The 18328-nt window shown below is 37.1% G+C and overlaps 1 protein-coding gene across 1 annotated transcript; it reads left to right on the top strand.

The window, feature by feature from the left end:
• The first annotated feature begins 375 nt into the window (after positions 1 to 375).
• LOC139718174 (endoplasmic reticulum lectin 1-like) lies at positions 376 to 12223 on the top strand. Its single transcript, XM_071629654.1, has 11 exons — positions 376 to 570; positions 2981 to 3154; positions 3593 to 3670; positions 4250 to 4360; positions 5578 to 5801; positions 6578 to 6701; positions 6960 to 7100; positions 8002 to 8061; positions 9496 to 9590; positions 9912 to 10065; positions 11649 to 12223. Exons 1-11 carry the CDS (start codon positions 436 to 438, stop codon positions 11727 to 11729), a joined length of 1377 nt encoding a protein of 458 aa, XP_071485755.1. The 5' UTR covers positions 376 to 435; the 3' UTR covers positions 11730 to 12223.
• Positions 12224 to 18328: the final 6105 nt, after the last annotated feature.

Raw genomic sequence — 18328 nt, forward strand, 5'->3', positions numbered from 1 at the left:
GTATTGTTAATTTCACAGTATTTTTCTTCGTTATACTGCATTGTGTTGGTATTGTGTTGTTTTGTATCGTTGGAAATGAAACCGAAAGAAAAAAAAATAGATACAGAAGGTGATCCGAGAGGATACTCGGATCACCTAATGAAATGAAATGAACATCAAGAATAAAGAAGATACTTCCGGTCGCTCGACATGGCCTCATCAGATATTGCCACGCATCCAAACTTTGCCAACTTGATAAATAGCACGATTTTGTTGGTACGTCCAGCCGTTTTGCCATAGGTACACACAGCAAACTCGGGTGCGCGTAGTTAATTGGTGCTTTATTATCCTATTCGCAGAGTGTACAGCCTGTGCGCCGCTGTGGAAAAAAAAAATGAGTTTCTTCCCGAGGATATCGTAGCGTTCGCCAATAGGGCAATATCTGTAACTATAGTCATGGAAAATGTTGACTTAGCTCGACTAACGGCTCTTAATATATTATCTTACTTTCTAGCAGTATCATATGCGTCAATAATAAGCGACAATGTCTTGTTTCAGTTACAATTCCCTGGTTCAAGTTCGCCGGGAGAGGTGAGTTTTGAAAGGCTTTCGTCTCAGTCCCACCTGTGTGTATTTTTGTGTGTATTTTTGTGTGTCTTTTCTACAGCTCTATTGTGTGTGTTCAGCTGTAACACGTTAGAACTAATGTTGTTAGGGTCTAAAACATCTATGTTTGCTTGGCTCCATCATCTGACCACTTGTGTTATGTACTTTTCAGGTAGGATACACCGATAAATCTGTCTCCAGTTCGGGGGCCTCTGCTCTGGTTTAATACACTAAATTTAATTAATTTAAGTTTACAGAGTGACAGTGCAGTGTGGACTGTGCTGCTACAGTGCTAGTGCCTAGTTTAACATTAACAAGTTAGTTTAGACAACTAACGCTAACTGTTTTGTTAGATTTTATTTTACTTCACTAGTCGAATGTCTGCTAGTATCACTATCATAGGTAATTAGGTAATTACTCGGTCTAATGTTAGTCTAGATTCTATTGACATAAAATCAAAGTAATTTAGGCCTAGAACTCTAGGTCTATGCCTGCCTGGCCCTAAAATGGTAAATCAATCAATGTATGCTATAATGGCCTAGACATGTCTAGTGGAGTAGTACTAGTGGGCCTAATTGTTAGCCCTAGACAATCTATGTAGTGAAGCCAAAGGCATGGCATGGCATAACTACACGCCTTCGCGACAGCGGCTGCACGTCTACTCCTTCGCAGACGTTGTCATTTTTCAGTGGTGGTTGTGCGACTCCTTCATGAAAATCTTTTTTAATCGTGGAAAACTAAAATATAAGGAATCCCCGTAATCTATGATAATCATCCAATAATCGGTATGCGTATTTTTTTTTTTATTACATCAAAAACCTACCGAAATCCGACCTTAAAATCAGGTCTGTGAGCGTCCGTAGTGCTTCACTCCTCATCTTCTGGGTGTTATTGAATGGCAATCACTCTCCTATGCTACAACGTAGGTAGTCGGAGGTAGTCGGAGTGACGTCAAATCATGAGAGCAGCACGCGCGGAAATACATGTACAAGACGACAAGCTTTACGTAACACACGAAACGCACAGGCGTACGTAAAATGCTAACACGGTACCTCGGGTTGAGCATTCGTGGTTGTTCGTTTATTTTGTGAATCATCACACAATCTACTCCGAAAAATTCAACAATAAGGTTTGGATACCAACAAAACACCAAATTCAACTCAACCATCAGCAACATACGATATAGGTGGGTGGTATTACTGTTAAAATCAAACAAAATAAAAGACATTTTTGTGGTCTTGCCGTCAAAAGCGACGGTCGTTTATGTAAGTTTAAACACTAGTACATGTCAGACTGCTGTGCTTTGCACAGCGGTCTGGTCAGGCTAGGCATGGCAGAGCCCAACCAGCCCGGCCCAAATTGCTTAGTATAGAAAAACTAGATTTGCACTCATTTCTTACTCACTGTGTCTGTGTATGGTATAATTGCTATCATTGATAAGAACAACATGATTGTTTTTTTTAATGTGTAAGACAAGCTGCCCATAATGTGACCATCACCATAACGCCGTCCAAAATTTGACTACCAACTTCATGTAAAATCTTTACATTTGCACACAGTTGAATTTTGGCATGGGAGGTCGAATCTTGATGCTGATTTTTAGCCTAATGATTCATCCTGTAGGTGTATTCAAAATGATGATATCTCATTTTTTGACTACTAAAATGAGTGCTAATGATGTCTGCTACATCTGTGACCACATCTCTGAAATTATGTTATGCGACGAATCTGTCAAGGAACTGAGAGCAAAAAAATAAATGTTCAAATGAATTAGTCTATGCTGAGTTGAATGAATTCAGATGAGAAATGCTGTTTCTAGATTGCACAAGACCACACATGCGCACGCACGCAGACAGACAGATGCACGCACACGTGCATATTTATCAATAACCAACTTCTTTCAACTTGCTACAGTCATTGCACATTTATCATTGATTTTTAGCTCAAGCGATGAGCCTAGCCTGTTAGCATAATATGAGACGACTAACTTCAGTTTTACTCTTCTTTTTTATGCGCAGGCAGCATTTATTGTGATCTCTTGCAAAGAGTGAGTTTATTTTGAGCATCAGCTTTAAATTTGATGTCGATATTGATGCTTTCCCCCAACTGATTGGTACAAATTCATGTGAGTAATTGGAAATAAGCTATCAAGTATATTGTTTGATTTTATTACGAGTTGGTGTAGTGAAATTAAGATATCTTTATGGATATGAAAGTACATTTTTGTACATTAGTGCCCTAAAATGGAATAAATTTACAAATATTGAAAATCTTGCTTCAACAAAATAAAGTAAAAAAAGAATCAGAATGTTCCAGAATTTTGTTGTTGTTTCCATTGTTTGCTTTTGTTATTTACTCCTGCCTCCATAAAACATTTGCTTTGTATTTTTCCTAGCTGGAAGAGTTTGCAAACAACGTTTTACCAATGACCACAGCAGACCATGAGGAGTACCAGTGCCTCTTGCCTCCCGAAAGGGATCCACAGTTGGAAGACCTCATCACTTATGACGGCCCTGCTGCCATTAAGATCATGGAGCCCGTGCTCAAAGGAGGCACTTGCACACTTAGGGTATGTACCACTTCACAAATTCACATCATCCCATGGCAATTTGTGTAGCTCAGGCTCATTTTCTGTGATGTTGGAAATTAAAGGTCCAATGGTGAGATTCAACCTGATTTCCAAACTGCCCAAAGTGCAGAAATGGTGCCAGTTTATGAGGGACCAAAAACAGCAATAACTGAATGTAGTGCCTTGAAAAAGCTTTATGGATTAATGGAAAAAAAACATCAAACAAACAAACCCAGAATGGTTAGAATGTTTGACTCCATGTTGAAGTCTAAGATCCAGGTATGATACAATGTTGATACAATACTTGAGCCCTAATTGAAATGTTGTGACACTTTTCATCTGAATAGTGTCCTGAAAGTGTCTTTATATTCTGTCATCTGTGGAAGTAATTACTATTTTAAGGACTGCATAGTTTTAAATGTTTGTTTGATTCTCCAGGTGGAAACCTATTGGACTTATGAGCTTTGCCATGGAATGCACTTGAGACAGTTCCATGAAGAAAAACTCCCTGGAAAGGTAAATACTGTATATAAAAATGGGAATGTGAAGTTTCAGGTCTCATGGTATGGTGCATGATATGAATGAAAATGAACAGAATTTACAATCAAATCACACAAGATCAATTCTTTGTTTACTCAGATTTTGATGAGTGGAAAGATCTATATGTTATTATACTTGTCTTGTGTGTATATGTGTGTGTGTTTGTATTTGTATGTATGTATGCATGCATAAACTTGATAGAGCAGATAGGTGAGGCATTCATTACAATGACATTAGCTCATAATGTTTGATGGCCCACGTGTTGTGGTGTTTTGAATGCTGTATCAGTGAGTTTTTGATATCCTAAGACATGAAAAGTGTGCATTATTTGTGTGATTTTTCAAATTATTGCCTTTCATTGGAGCTGTTACAAGTCAAAATGTTAAATACATCTAAATGACCCAATCAAATTTTCTATCCTGTTGTGTATATTTTCTCTTCTAAGTACACCATCAGGAAGGATAATTATACATGCAGATTAAGTGTGCCATTTCCGTCTGCTCTAGCTGATGAGTTTCCACCTTTGTCTGTGTTATTTTGTGTGTTATCAACTAGGACACCAAGAAACAGGAGTATTTTCTAGGCAAAGGCTATTCACTTCCACAAGATGAGCAGTTTGCCAGCCAGAATATCACAAAGATCCATGGATCGGTGAAAGATATCAAAGTGAGTATTGCAGTCTCCCCTGTCAGCTGCAGAGTTTTGCAAACTGGCATTAAGATTCATACAAAAACAGCAAAAATGCAAATCACTGAAATCAGCTTACTATCAGTGGCCTTATGTACTAATAACAGAATGTTAAAGATGATCCTTTTTTTTTCAACTTGCAGCTAGTGTTAAGAACAGAGAATTGGTGATAAGGAATAACTGAATTTTGCAACCGTTACTCATGATCCATGAGTTGGAGAAAAAAAAGAAGAAGTAAAGAAAAGAGTGAGACTTTTTCCCTTCTGTCTGTGAGCATAGGTAGGAAAGGAGAAAAAATGATTTTGCATTCCACATTTGCTGCCCTGTCATAAGAAGTACCCAGTATGTTTGTCAGAGAAAATATTGACTCTGTGGAAGAATAAACAAGACTTATGTGTAAATTGATCACAGCTGTACAGTGTGAGTACACTTTATTTGCTTATCTGATTGATCTGGTTAGTCCATGCTGATGCTCTACTGATTTCATCTCTCTGTATGTGATGGGTCTTATGCCAAGTAACAGGTGACTGATGTGATGAAGAGATATTATGCTTGTCCTGCCGTAATGGCAATGCATTTGTTAACATACTGCCGTAAAACCAAAAACGTTTTGTGGCATGAAACTTTCACAAATTGCTGCTGGCATTCAATACATTTTGTAGACAAAAACTTTTGCATGCATATTACTTAAGTGAATCTTGGCTCGCGAAATTCATGAAAGTTTTATGTATGAAAATGTATAGGTTTACAGTATGCATTTAGTCACATAGATTATACAAATGTGTGCATGTAGGAACTTCTATTGTACATTTTTTTTACTAATTGCATTTTGACATCATAATTACACTGCTATATCATTGTTGTGGTTTTAATTCAGATTTCTTTATATCTTTTTTTTTTTTTCACTCTCAATCGATATGAAGTAAAAACTGATAACCAAGTGTCAGTGTTTCTGTAAATACCCCTTCCAGTTTGTGACATTACAAATCTTGATTCCTATGTCTCTCAAATGTGTGTATTGCAGAGAGTTTCATGCATTCTTAGGTTGACACTTTAGATATTCACCTTCTGGAAAACTGTGGCGTGTAGTCATGCAATTTTTGTACAAGTATCACATACATGTACTTCAATATTTTTATCAAATTATTAAAGCAATGCACTCAATGGTATCCCCCCCCCCCCCCCCCCACCGGCAGGTGCCTACAATATATTTAGATGGGAAAGACATCCCCTACTTCGAAGTCATCATGGGCAATGGCACCCCCTGTGATCTGAAGGACAATGAGCCCAGGCAGACGCGAGTGAAGTACATTTGCGAGAAGAACGGGCGGGGCGACATCTACTCCTTCAAGGAGACGAGTACCTGCGAGTATGAGGTCATCCTCTTCTCTTCCCACCTGTGCAGTCACCCCCTCTACAGGTGAGCCGCGGAGATTCCAGAAGTCGGAGAATGGAAGCATTGGTTTACACAGATGAAACCATTGACATGTCTGGTTAAGCACTGATCACAAGATATTAGTCATAGTTATGAAGTGATATGGAGAGATGAAACTAAGATGAGCATAAAATGCCTGTTAATAGTCTTCCATTGATAACCGATAAGAAGAAGAAAAAAATCAGAATAGCCATTTGTGTATATTTAGGAAAATTATAACCTCTGAAATATCGACAGGTTAAATGTTTGAAGATGCTGTTCTGTGATATTGCTGTTCTGAATGCAGTCTGTTCATTCTCATGTATTTGTTGCAATGCAATTATGATTTGAAGTCATATGTTCAAGTAAACGAGAATTACCACTTCATAGTGTTAATTTTGGATGATATGATATCCTGTATTTGCCATGTATCTATAGGTGGTTTTATGTTCAGAAATTTTGCAAGGTCATTGATATTTGTTGGAATTAATGCAGTATATGTTCACAATCATCATCAACTCTTGTGCATCCATGCCCATCACTGTAGGGTTTCTTGGTCTTTAATGTAGCAACTTATGATTTCTTTCTTACATGTCCTGACTCAGGAAAAGTAATGTCCTCTAACGAAATTGTAAATATGTTGTTCTTCCAACAGTAATGACTTCCTTATTGTTGTCTGCTTCTGCTTTCTGAGCTAATGATTTTCTTTTGCTCATTCAAGTCACACCATGAGGGCAGTAATGATTCAAACTGTTGCTTTTTTTTTTCTTTTTTTTTTTCAGGTTAAAGGAATCGCCTGTGAACATGATTCGCTGCTATGCCATGGACGGGTCGCCGGCACAGCCTTTGGCATATGAGACCCTCATGCGTAAAGACAGCATCCATCAGTACACAGTCCCCAAGAAAGTAAGTGCAACCTCTGTAGAGAACATTTGGTCAGTCTACTTCCCTATTTCTCCTTTTGTTTTAATGCTATTTGTGTATGTGTGTGCTGAAAAAAAAAAAACAATGATGAAGGCCATAAACACTGGTACTATGGTTACCCTGTATACCCTGTAATCATCAGTGTCATGTATCAAGGGCCAGAAGAATAACACATGGCAATGTATATTTTCTCCCTTTTACTTCATTTATGTATTTTTTTTTATTTTATTGAATGTTAAGCCTCAGCAGGAACAAGAAGAAGAAGAGGAGGACTCTAGAACAGTTCAGTCCGTGGACCGGGCTACCAGGGGGCCAGTATCATCCCTGGCTGATGACCAGCTCCTCAAGGACTTCCTCCGTGGGGAGTACTGCCTTCATGGAGTAAGAGCCTCCCTTTTACTTTCCTTCATTTGTTTTTTTTTTTTTTAAGTTAGCACCATTGTGCACAGTGTGGTCTTCCACGACTTTGATTAATTGTGAAGTGAAGAATAACAACTTTTGTGCCTTCTTTCATTCTTTCATGTTTTTTGTATTTTGAACCCCAAAGATTTAAAATTGATTTTCATGTTAAAAATGTATGTGAATCAATATTTGTAGGGGTGATTGTATTTTTCCTTTGTTTGTCTATGTTTGGAGAGGAAATGTATCTTGCTGTGAGTAGATTTAAACTTGTTTCTTAATATCTAATAGGTTTAAACTACATGGTAGTCACTACCTCTGGCCTCTGGGTATTAAACAAATCGAGTGAATTTGCTTCATTTTGGAGTTTTGAAGATATGCTGACATGATTATATGTCATTGCTTAAATCAAATGCTTGTCGTATGTGCTTATTTATAAGGAAAACGTATGTAATCTTAGCAATAGAATATTAACTCATTGCCTCAATCGTTGTTTTTTTTTTCATGAAAATATAAATAATGAGACAAATAGTTGCTTCCTACATATAAGAGTGCTATATTGATGAAATCCATGTCGTCTTATTTTATGAATGGATTTATGACAATATTGTTGAAAAGGTTCTTCATCAATTGTATTCGAAGATGACTTTGACAAAAGTCTAATTAATGCAAATTGAATCTCCTCAAGTACCATAAGAAAAGTTTATTGTAGTCAGTCAGCAATTATTGATTCATTAGTGCTCAACATTTCCACATGTTTTCAATGGGGTTTCCCCCCCCCCAAAAAAAAAAAAAAAAAAAAAAAAAAATCATTATTATGACAAGCTGCCAATATTTCATTTTTCAAGTTTTGTAAAGTTTTGCATCTTTCTGCATTTTGTAGGGGCAAGGATGGTGGAAGTTTGAATTCTGCTATGGCAAATATGCCCAGCAGTACCATCAGGTGAGTAATGTTTGATTGGTTTTTGTTTTGTTTATTTTTTGGAGATTATATCAACTGAGTATATATCCCACGAATGTATTCATATGCCAGAAGTGCACATTCAAGCAAAGCTTGAAAAATCTGAGAAATTTAAGAACATATTCGACTGCCCAGCTCAAAACTCGCATGAAGCTGTAGATTAGGATTCTCTGTAATGGACCAAAATATGTCATGTGGGTTGACCAACTCATGTTTTTAAAGGTTGCCTTGCCTGGGAGAGTAATCATGTTTTGTTTTTTTTTCTTTCTTTCTTTTTTTTTACCTGCTGTCAAAATTTGGTGACTGGAAGCAAAACCGAAATCAAGATAATAGGATTTTTTTTTCCCCTTTTAAAACAGGTGCAGGTGCTTTCACTGGGAAATAGAATATATTTTCATCATTACTTTTGCACAGCATGCCTCAGTAATCCTGATCTTCAAATCCTCTCTTGTCTCTTTTCTATGAAACTGCACCTCCTAAATCTCTCTCTTATTTCAATCACTGTTGGAGTGGGTTAAGATGGTCCAATTTTAACAAGTTATATATAATGTTGAAGCTTTGAGCTTATTCTTTTAAAGGGACTGTGCAGTACTGGTTGAGGTGAGGATTCAGGTTTACAACATTTTTTGGTGAGATAATCAAAAACCTCTTATGAAATATGAAAGAGCATGTAATTTCAAGAAGGATTCAACGTTTATTTGATGAAAATTGGCCTTGAAATGGCTGAGATATCAAAAAAAGCGATCCTAATAAAATTTACAGGCTACGACTTTTATTAGGATCTTTGTTTTACCTTGTTTTTAGATATCTCTGTCATTTCAAAACCGATTTTCATCAAATAAACTTTTGATTCCCCTTAGAATTGTATGCTCTTTAACATTTCATAGAGTGACTTCTAAATATCTCGCAAAACATTACAAGCTAAATCCTCAACTCAACCAGTACTGTACAGTCCCTTCAAACCATATAGAAAAGCTGACATTCATTTTGGCCTATTTTTTGTGGATTTTTAGCTGGGTGGTCACATATGACTGTCTGCAAGTCATCAAAGATAGTGTTCCTGAGGCATCCTGTTGGAAAGTCATTTTAGTCATGTGACCAACGACAGTATTCACGTGCTACCGGTACTTTGTATTTGTTTTGTGCTCCGGATATTCACAAACTCTTGAGTTCCCCTAAAACATATCTTCATCATGACTCTTTCAAAGACAATGTAAAAGACATTATGCAGTGAGTCATGCCTGAAGATTGCAGTGTATGCTGCTTCTTTGATAAATGCCCATTCTCTTATTTTCAAGTGACTGATTTCATCCTTGCACATGCTACAATTTGTGGCATGGTGTATGGCCAAAGTTTGCCTCACCCATTAAGTAAAGTGCTGATGTTTTTGTTGTTGTTGTTGTTTTTTTTTTGCAGGACAAAAGCGGAAAGACATTAATTTTACTGGGAACCTGGGATGAATCTCTACATAAAAAGTGGTGGGCAGAGGCCAAGAGACCGAAGTCCCCAAAGTGAGTATGACATGTCTTGATGATTTCATGACTCTCTACAGTGATGAAGATAATTATGAATGGTAGATTTTTTTATCATTATGTCCACCTCTTACTTTAATTTAAAGTAGATTAGAAAAACAAACAAACAAACAAACATACTTGTAGTTTGAGACAGAATTCACACCAGTAACAATTTTTTTCTCTTTATTTTATGTGATTTAATTCTTGTAAGCTTTCCTGTAAGAACACCTGTATCTCTGAGGAGTAGTCACAAACATACTCTCAAAAATAATTTTCTGGTCAAAGCTGTTTCTCCCATCTTTTTCTTTCCTTTCCCAGACAAGTGACACATTTTTATTCTGGTGGAGATGTGTGTGATATGACAGGCAAGCCACGGCAGGTGCAAGTCAAGTTAAAATGCAAGGCGTCTCTAGGGCAACACGCAGTGACCATTTATCTAGTTGAGCCAGCAACCTGTGAATATATTCTAGGGGTAAGTATGATGTAGAGCATGTAGAATTGTTACAGAGTGTAACCCTCTCCCCCTCTCACAACACATGTATGCAAACACACACACACACACACTATCTCTCTCTCCCTCTCTCACACCCACATCCACACACACACACACACACGCCTTGGAAAAGGTGTTTAAAAAAAACAACAGTTCAGTGAACATGTTGAAAAATTACGTAGATACAAATAATGTAAGCATTTGAAGGCCAGTAAATCATCTAGCATGGCATGTAATAGCCACCGCATAATAGCCATATGTTTTACATCACCAGCTTGTCTTGTTAAAGGTATTAGCCCACATTTGTAAACCTGCAGCAATTGGTCTCATAGTTAGCATGGAGTTTAAGTATGATTGCAGTAACACCTGTGCAAAATTTCGTTCCAATTAGTCCATTACTTTCATAAAAACAAATGAAAATGCACCGTATGCATGCGTATAACGCTCGCTAGCTCCGGTCCACGTACGTACTACATGCATGCGATACATGTGTAAGTTACATGTACGTAGCTCGTAATTCGATTTTGGGTCGGGTTGACCCGGTTTGAAAATTGATTTTAAAACGATGATTTTCTCTCTTTTATCGAATAGTATAGACAAAGAGCAACAGGTGAGGTATGTTACTGTTATAACTTGTACTTGAAGTCATATTGGACCTGTTTTATGCAGTTTTGATTTTCTTGGGTTTGCAAATGTGGGCTAATACCTTTAAGAAGTGGTAAATAATGTATATTTTTTATTTGCCAAACAGCAAATATACTGAGCTTTTTTCTTAATTTGTATGATGGCTTTCAAAATTGTCTATCATTGAGATTGTGACATGAACTGGATACATGGGAAACAGTCACACAGTAATTGTTATATGGGAGAAAATGTGAAGGTATGGATATTTCCTGTACAAAGAGCTGCAGAGAACAGGGGAACGTCATTATAACAAGGACCTCAAACACCCTGACAATTGCCTTGTTACATCAGGTTTCTCACTATATCTGGGTATAAAAACAAAGCAATATGAAGAGTTGAGACCTTCAAAATCACATTGTTTTAAGAGGGTATATCCATATCTGACCTCTTTATTACAAGGCTCCACTTTACCATACAAGTCACATCACAGTGTTGGCAGGAAGACAAACATTGTGTATGTGCACACAGGCTGCCCACAGTGAATGATCTGGCATCAAAACGTCGGGAGTTTTTCATCTCTTTCTGTCTTCTTTTACTTTCAACATTGAATTGCTGCTTTTGATAGGCTTTTATATTTTCGGCATTATGGTGAATTACTTTTTTTTATTCTATTCTTTTAGAACATTCATACTTAGGTATCAAAATGTTTTCTTTACTGTGTGGTTGGCTGATCATGTGATGGAAGAACCCATTCAGTCTTGTTCTTTATCGGCAAATGTTTAATCATCAGGTTGTTTATGATAATTGAAATGGAGTGGAAATATTTTGTATGATTCAGGCCCCATTTTGTGGCTGCAGTAGTTCAGCGGAAATTGAGTTTTACCTCAGTTGAGAACCATATTTCAGCTTTTACTCTTGACGTGTTCCTTCTCTTTCAGGTTGAAGCGTCCATTATCTGTCCACTGCTTGATTCTGCCGACGAATTTGGCCTGCTCCATATCAAAGAATCAAAGCCATGATGATACTGCTGAAATCAGAAGGTTTATTTATCTTCCCAGGGTTTCTTCTTTGTTGTTGATCTAGGCATAACAGCTGCAGAGACAGAAAGATCATGTGGTCATATTGACCTGAAATTTAAGCAATTCGTGTGTTGTTTGGGGCCAGATAAATATCATTAGGATGCAAAGTTCATGGACTGTCCACTGAACTTGAAAAAAACTCATTTACAAAGGTGATGTTTAATGGCCTGAAATACTATAAGGACAGAGTTTGCTATGCTGGACTACTATCATTAAAACTTTCTGAAGTAAGGTGATTTTGTTAGTGCCATGGCTCAAGTTCTGATGATATCATGTCACCATAAAAAGGCAGTACTGGAATCAGAAAGAAATCCCACTTGCTCTAATGTAGCTTGTAAGTAAAAGGGATTCAGCCCCAGGCCTGTTTTCATATAATTGCAAGTAAAAGGGCACTCTGTGATGTTTACAAACTGGGTATACTTTTTTCTTTTAATTCTTTGCAGATGTTGTAGTGTGCACTGTGACATATCTGTAGTATTGCTTTTACTTGGCGATGGTTTATGTATTTCACATCAATTTTCTATGGGATCTTGTACATGTATTGGTCAAACATTTCATTCTGTCATTAATTTTTTTTTCATGTAGGAATTCATGTAAAGGAAAACTACCATATTATTGTAAAATTTGTAGCTGTCTTTTCACACTCCCACGAATCCTTTCACACATTCATTACTGCCAAATTTTATCTTTAGATAGATAGTGCTTTGAATCTGCTTTCCCCTCTGTGTTCCATGGTGTAAACCCTGTTTGCCACATTATTCTGAGACTGCAATGAATGAGTGTGTTTAGAAAACATTCTGTTTTGTTTTTTTCAAAGCTACGTGACTCTTTATGGAAGCATTTATGCTAGAAATGCAGACCTGCAAAGTTGCAGTGAAAGTAGCAAGCTTTGCTCTGATGTTTATTACAAAGCTATGGCTATGTCGCTTTCATTGTACTGTGGCATCTTGCAATATATGGAAGGGTTTGGGCGCGGTTGTGCGTTTGAACGAAATATGTGCAGTTGGCAAGCCATCGACTGAATCAGGCATGTAAATGTGGCACACAAAGAGTTCAGTATATCAAAGAAATTAGTGGAAACTCTTTGAATTGTGTGATATTACCAAAAGGAGAGATTTTTTACCAAGTCATATCATCAGCCAGTTTCTCTTCATGAAATGTAACATGGAGCTATTGCTTTTACAGGAGCACTCCATTCCATGTTCAAGTTGGCCAGCAGAAAAAGAAAGGAGTCGAACAGACACAAGTGAAAATTACATGAAAATCAAATGAGATAATTATGAAGTCTAAATGTTTTTACACTTTTGCCAGTGATGTCACAATCTTCTATGTGAATGAAAGGAGGAAATGTCATCATTTTGACCAAAAACAAAAATGACTGTACTTTTTTTTTCTTTTCTTAAAGTGTGCTTTATTACAACTCTCCAATAATTTTATGCCAAGGATTTGATTTGTGTGTGTGTGTGTGTGTGTGTGTGTATTTTATCAGTAATCGAGTCTCGACAAAGGAGATGAGATAGTGTGTTCAGGCCAGCGGAAGATTTGTGGGGGAGTGACATATCGTGCTCATCTCACTCATGTGATTATGACATTTATTTCTGTTTCATGCAGATGAAACTGCAGACTCTTCTGTTTGACTTTGTAAAATAGCTTCAACATGGAATGGAGTCCCCCTTAGAGGCAAGTAATGTAAATACAGACAGGCAAGAATTTTATCTCATGGTATGAATGCAATGAGAGAAATGTTTGTTCATAATAAGATTCGGTTTATGTATCTTCCACGTTTGGCATATTTGATAGCATTAATTACTGTAGAATCAGAAACCTGCCCGGCATGAAACTTTTGCAAATTGCCACTTGCACTCAATGCATTGTGTAGACTAGCACTTGCATTAGCATTTTACTTTCGTGAATCTTGGCTCCTCACGAAATTTGTGAAAGTTTCATGCATACGAAAATTTCTGATTTTACGTTACACTTGGGCTGCATTATCATAACACTGTTTTTACGTTTTAGCATTCTGTAATGTGTGGTAGGTATCTTGTGCATTTTGCAATGGAAAGGGTAGTTTTTATACAGTTCATGAAGTTGGGTAGTTTGGTACAGATGTTGTGTGTATGTGTATCTAGTACATGTATGTTATGATAAAACAAGTCTCTGATTAGCGTCATGCAAAGAAGGGCATTTTGAGTGGAAGTGAATGGAACAGTTGCTTTCAGAATTAAATGTTCACGGATTATATGTCACACTGAAGTTTTGTGTGCAACAAAATGTATTTTTTTTTACACATGCATACACACACACATAACATACGTATGTGTATGTGTGTATACATATATGTACGTATACACACACACACACACACATACATGCTTTCATGACAGAGAGCATACTCAGAATGAAAATGGTAAAGGCATTATAGAAACCTATGAATAGAAAAAAAAAAAGTTGATATCTGTGACTGTAGGCCCTTTGCTAATTTTGAAAGTGAATCTTTATCCCTTCTGGATAAACTCCGTGGGAAAAAATGTTGTTAGCAATCATATGATGGAAGTTGTGATTAATTCAGGTAACAATCAATAAAGGTACAAACGTATAAGATTAAATCATTACATCAGAGGGGTGTTTCATCAATGTTTGTCAGCGCTGACAACTTGAATCACCATAGTAAAAGTCAGTGACCAGAGCATCTCAGCCAATCAAAACCAAGGATTTTGCTGAAATTGTCAGCGCTGACAAACGTTGATGAAACACCCCCCTGGACTTACTGGTTTAATTGCGAGAATGGTTTCACATCAGATCCTGGAGGCTTCATCAGCTCGTCTGATTTGGTAGCTGGTAAACTTTTTTGCCGATCGGCACACACGCACTGCGGACATTCTTGTTCAGAGTCAGTCATTGAGGAATTCTTCGGATTACAGAGCTGTACACCAGGGAGAGGTTGTGTTACAGTCCCCCACCCTTAGTTATCAAAAGTTGGGTTGATGCAGACGGCTTCCTGGACCCCTCTCAAACCACCGAGGCTCCTTGTCTAAGATGAGGACACGTTTATCTTTAAAGTTGTGTTTAGCTGTCTTCAGTAGGAGAAGCCAAATCGTTGCCAAGAGAACTGCATTGGTGAAACCAAACGGCCGCTCTATAACCAGTTTATCAACATCAAAGACTTGGGACATTGGGCAACGATTCTGCCATCAACTTGTTGACTCCGAGAACCCAACCCTTAATAAGGGTGGGTGACTGCAACACAACCTCTCTTGGGTGTACAGCTCTGTAATCTGGAGAATTCCTTGACGACAGACTCCTAACAATAATGTCGGCATTGCGTCTGCACTGATTAGCATCAACGTTTTCCCTTCACCAAATCAGATGAGCTGATGTGAGCTTCCAGGTTCAGATGTGAAACCGTTCTTGGAATTAAAACAGCAAGTCGAGATGCAATGATTTGAAGAATTTGTACCTTTATAGTTGTCAGTAGTGAAAAAATAACAAGAATCCCCCCAAAATGTGGATCAAATGTAGAGGATTATTGGACCTAAATGTTCCCAATAGGTTTCTGTTAGTGCCATGTCCAGTGTCCCAGCACAAATTACTGAATAACGCTAGCTGACTTACGCACAAGACCTCTAAATGGGCAAGCAAGTAAACATTGACACTCTGGGAAGGTGTGTAATAACAAAATCAGTCATGAATAGACTGCCATGTGGCAAGATCAGTGGGCACAAACAAGCAAGTAACACCCATTTTGAAGGTTACCTATCTCACACAGTTTACAATTTGACAAAGGCTTCCGTTATGAACCATGACATGTTAAATTGTGTGTATGAAATGTAAAGTAATGTATGTCTCCTTGGGACGAGCACACTTGTATGCTCTCTGTGACCCTGCAAAGGATGTGTCAGAGAGAGAGAGAGAAATTTTATGGCTCCATATGGAGGTAACATTTCTTCTTTTATATTTCTTAATTCATGATTTTAATCTGTATGTTTTAAATTCTGCAAGTCTTTTACTTGCAAACTATATGAAGAGTACTAAGCAGGAGATGTTAAAACAAACAACTACTGATATAATTTTTGAAGTCTGCTCATAGTTGCTACCTTAACTACTGGTAAATAGAAAAGAAAGTTGATAATGACATTGAAACTTGATCAGTCTACTCACTGCTTGCTTATTCAAAATTAGCTGTTACGCTTGATTAAGTTATTTCATTCTTTGGAGTTTGGCATCAGGGAAAGCTTGAAAATTTCTTATTTGATGTGAGTTTTAGATTTTGATTTATATGCCATATCCTGTAAACATTAAAAAAAAAAAAAACAGATTTGAGTTGTTTTAAAGTTTAAATCAAATCTGAATATGTACAAAATACACATATTTTGTTCCTGTAATATTGTAGTGAAAACTTATCGTAATTAGCTTGCTTATGATGAGGTACCACTTTGGTCGAACCAAGTTCAGAGTTCGCAATTTTCTCTTACTGTTACTGCATTTAGCTGGTATCTTTTCCAATATTTTTACAATGAGGTACCAGTTGTAACACGGTAAACTGGCAGTCCCACCAACCTTGTTACAATGGGGTTTCCTATATCTGTGTAATTTCCTTTTCTAATTCGTATGATGGTCATATGTGCATCTTGCATGCTACAATCTTGAATACATCTAGACGGTAGAGGAGGTTCAATGAAAACAAGGTCACCTCACACCCTTTGGTGTTTCCCTGCAAACGAAGCAGTATTATCAGGTGTGACAGTTTGTAACCCTGGGATGTTTTTTGAGTGACCCCGAAATATTCTATTAGTGACAAGTGGTCACAATTATTCTAAATAAATAGACGAGAGTGATTGGTAAGATCTTTCAAATGTTTTGCTTCTATAAATATCTCAAGGGTTGTGAGGTAAACCCTGTGACTCCATCGACATATACATGTGTACATGTGTGCATGCTGTTGAGCATTCTTTACTAAGGTGGGGACCCCATTACATGTACTAGTTTTTAAGTGTGTTGTAGTTCTCTTTACAGGACATAAGCTTTTAGGGAGATTTGGCACCTCTGCCAAGGTACAGTAACAGCTAATGCATAATGTATGAATATATATGTATGAATATAATCATATATTGATTATATATATATATGTATGAATATATATATATATATATATATATATATATATATATATATATATATAGTGTGTGTGTGTATATATATATACATGTATATATATATATATGCATACATGTATACTAGTACACAACACACACACACACATGTAATGCAATAGATAAGTTGTAATGTACATGTATCATGCACACTAATATCATGTACACGTAATAATGCACAAATTCCTACATACATACAAAATCTTGGCCAATTTTGCCTAAACTTTTGATTTTAAGGGTACACAAAATCCACTACTGTACAACCAAAGAAAATGCATCAGCTGTCTTTACATCACAGAACTATTAACAGGGCAGCAGCAATCTTTTGAATGTTGACTTGGCCAAGCATACAACAAATATCATGCAAGGTTGATTGCAGGAGCTGGGCAACACTTTGTGTGTATGTACAACATATCTTTTAGCAAACAAACAAACAAACAAACAAAAAACAAATTGCAGATATTTATAAACAGACCACATCATCATCATCACAGCAAGATGCACAGGCAGTTGCGTCTACTATCATAACTTTCTGATGTGAAGTCCCCTGAAGTCTGATTTAGATGAACTTGGCCATTCAGGGCCCCATTTCATAAAAGAGTTGATATGATAGGAACTCTTGCTGGAATGGCAATTGTCATGGTAATGACAAAAATCCAGCTTCCTGATTGGCTGTTGCTATGGGAAGTTGCTATACCAGCCAGAGTTGCTATTGTAACATCTATGTAATGGGGCCCTGGTCATCTGATTTTACAGTACAATAGTCATTTAAGTCGAAGCAAATGTGAAGAGGAATTGTGCTTTAACTCGCAGAGCTACAGAGCACACAAATAACGTCACCATCCCAGCTTGCGGCATATCAACCTCGTCGACACATCAGTAGACACACCCATTGACAAAAAACACCTTTCCATAAATTAAGAGTGGAACACTGACTGAAAGATAAGACACATAGGAGATATCAAGGGGTTTTTTTGAACCTTATTTTCTTACCAAGTTTAATCAGTTGTATTAGTTTCATTCCTGCCACACAGACAGACGCTTTAGCAGTACTTACATGTGATTAAAGAGGAAGAAAGGGGAACAAATTAAATGCTGCAATTACCGAGTCAAATTAATGTCATTCACAATGACCAAAAGATATGTATAAAAAGCATCATAACTTTTCAAATGTGCTACGAGTAGAGCTGTCATACACGGTAACATTGCAGGAGATGCTCACACAGACCTATTTTTCATTGAATATTTATCTGACTTTGTTCTTTTTTCACTGTGCTTACTTTCATAAACAAGCAATCAGTTAACGTTTCAATGAGGTGGGTCCATCTACTTGGCAGCCTTATAAGTTATAATGCTCGACTGAAAAAAACAACAACAAAAAACAAGTGC

This window comes from Diadema antillarum, unplaced genomic scaffold (assembly GCF_040938485.1).
Source record: "Diadema antillarum isolate AM-2024a unplaced genomic scaffold, OU_Dant_1.0 scf00000091, whole genome shotgun sequence".
NCBI lineage: Eukaryota > Metazoa > Echinodermata > Echinoidea > Diadematoida > Diadematidae > Diadema > Diadema antillarum.

Excerpts from the sequence above, each read along its gene's own strand:
- LOC139718174 (XM_071629654.1), top strand. The coding sequence starts at position 436 with ATGGAAAATGTTGACTTAGCTCGACTAACGGCTCTTAATATATTATCT. Across the intron at positions 3,155-3,592 it reads GAGGCACTTGCACACTTAGG|GTGGAAACCTATTGGACTTA; the intron begins GTATGTACCACT and ends TTGATTCTCCAG. Across the intron at positions 6,702-6,959 it reads AGTACACAGTCCCCAAGAAA|CCTCAGCAGGAACAAGAAGA; the intron begins GTAAGTGCAACC and ends TTGAATGTTAAG.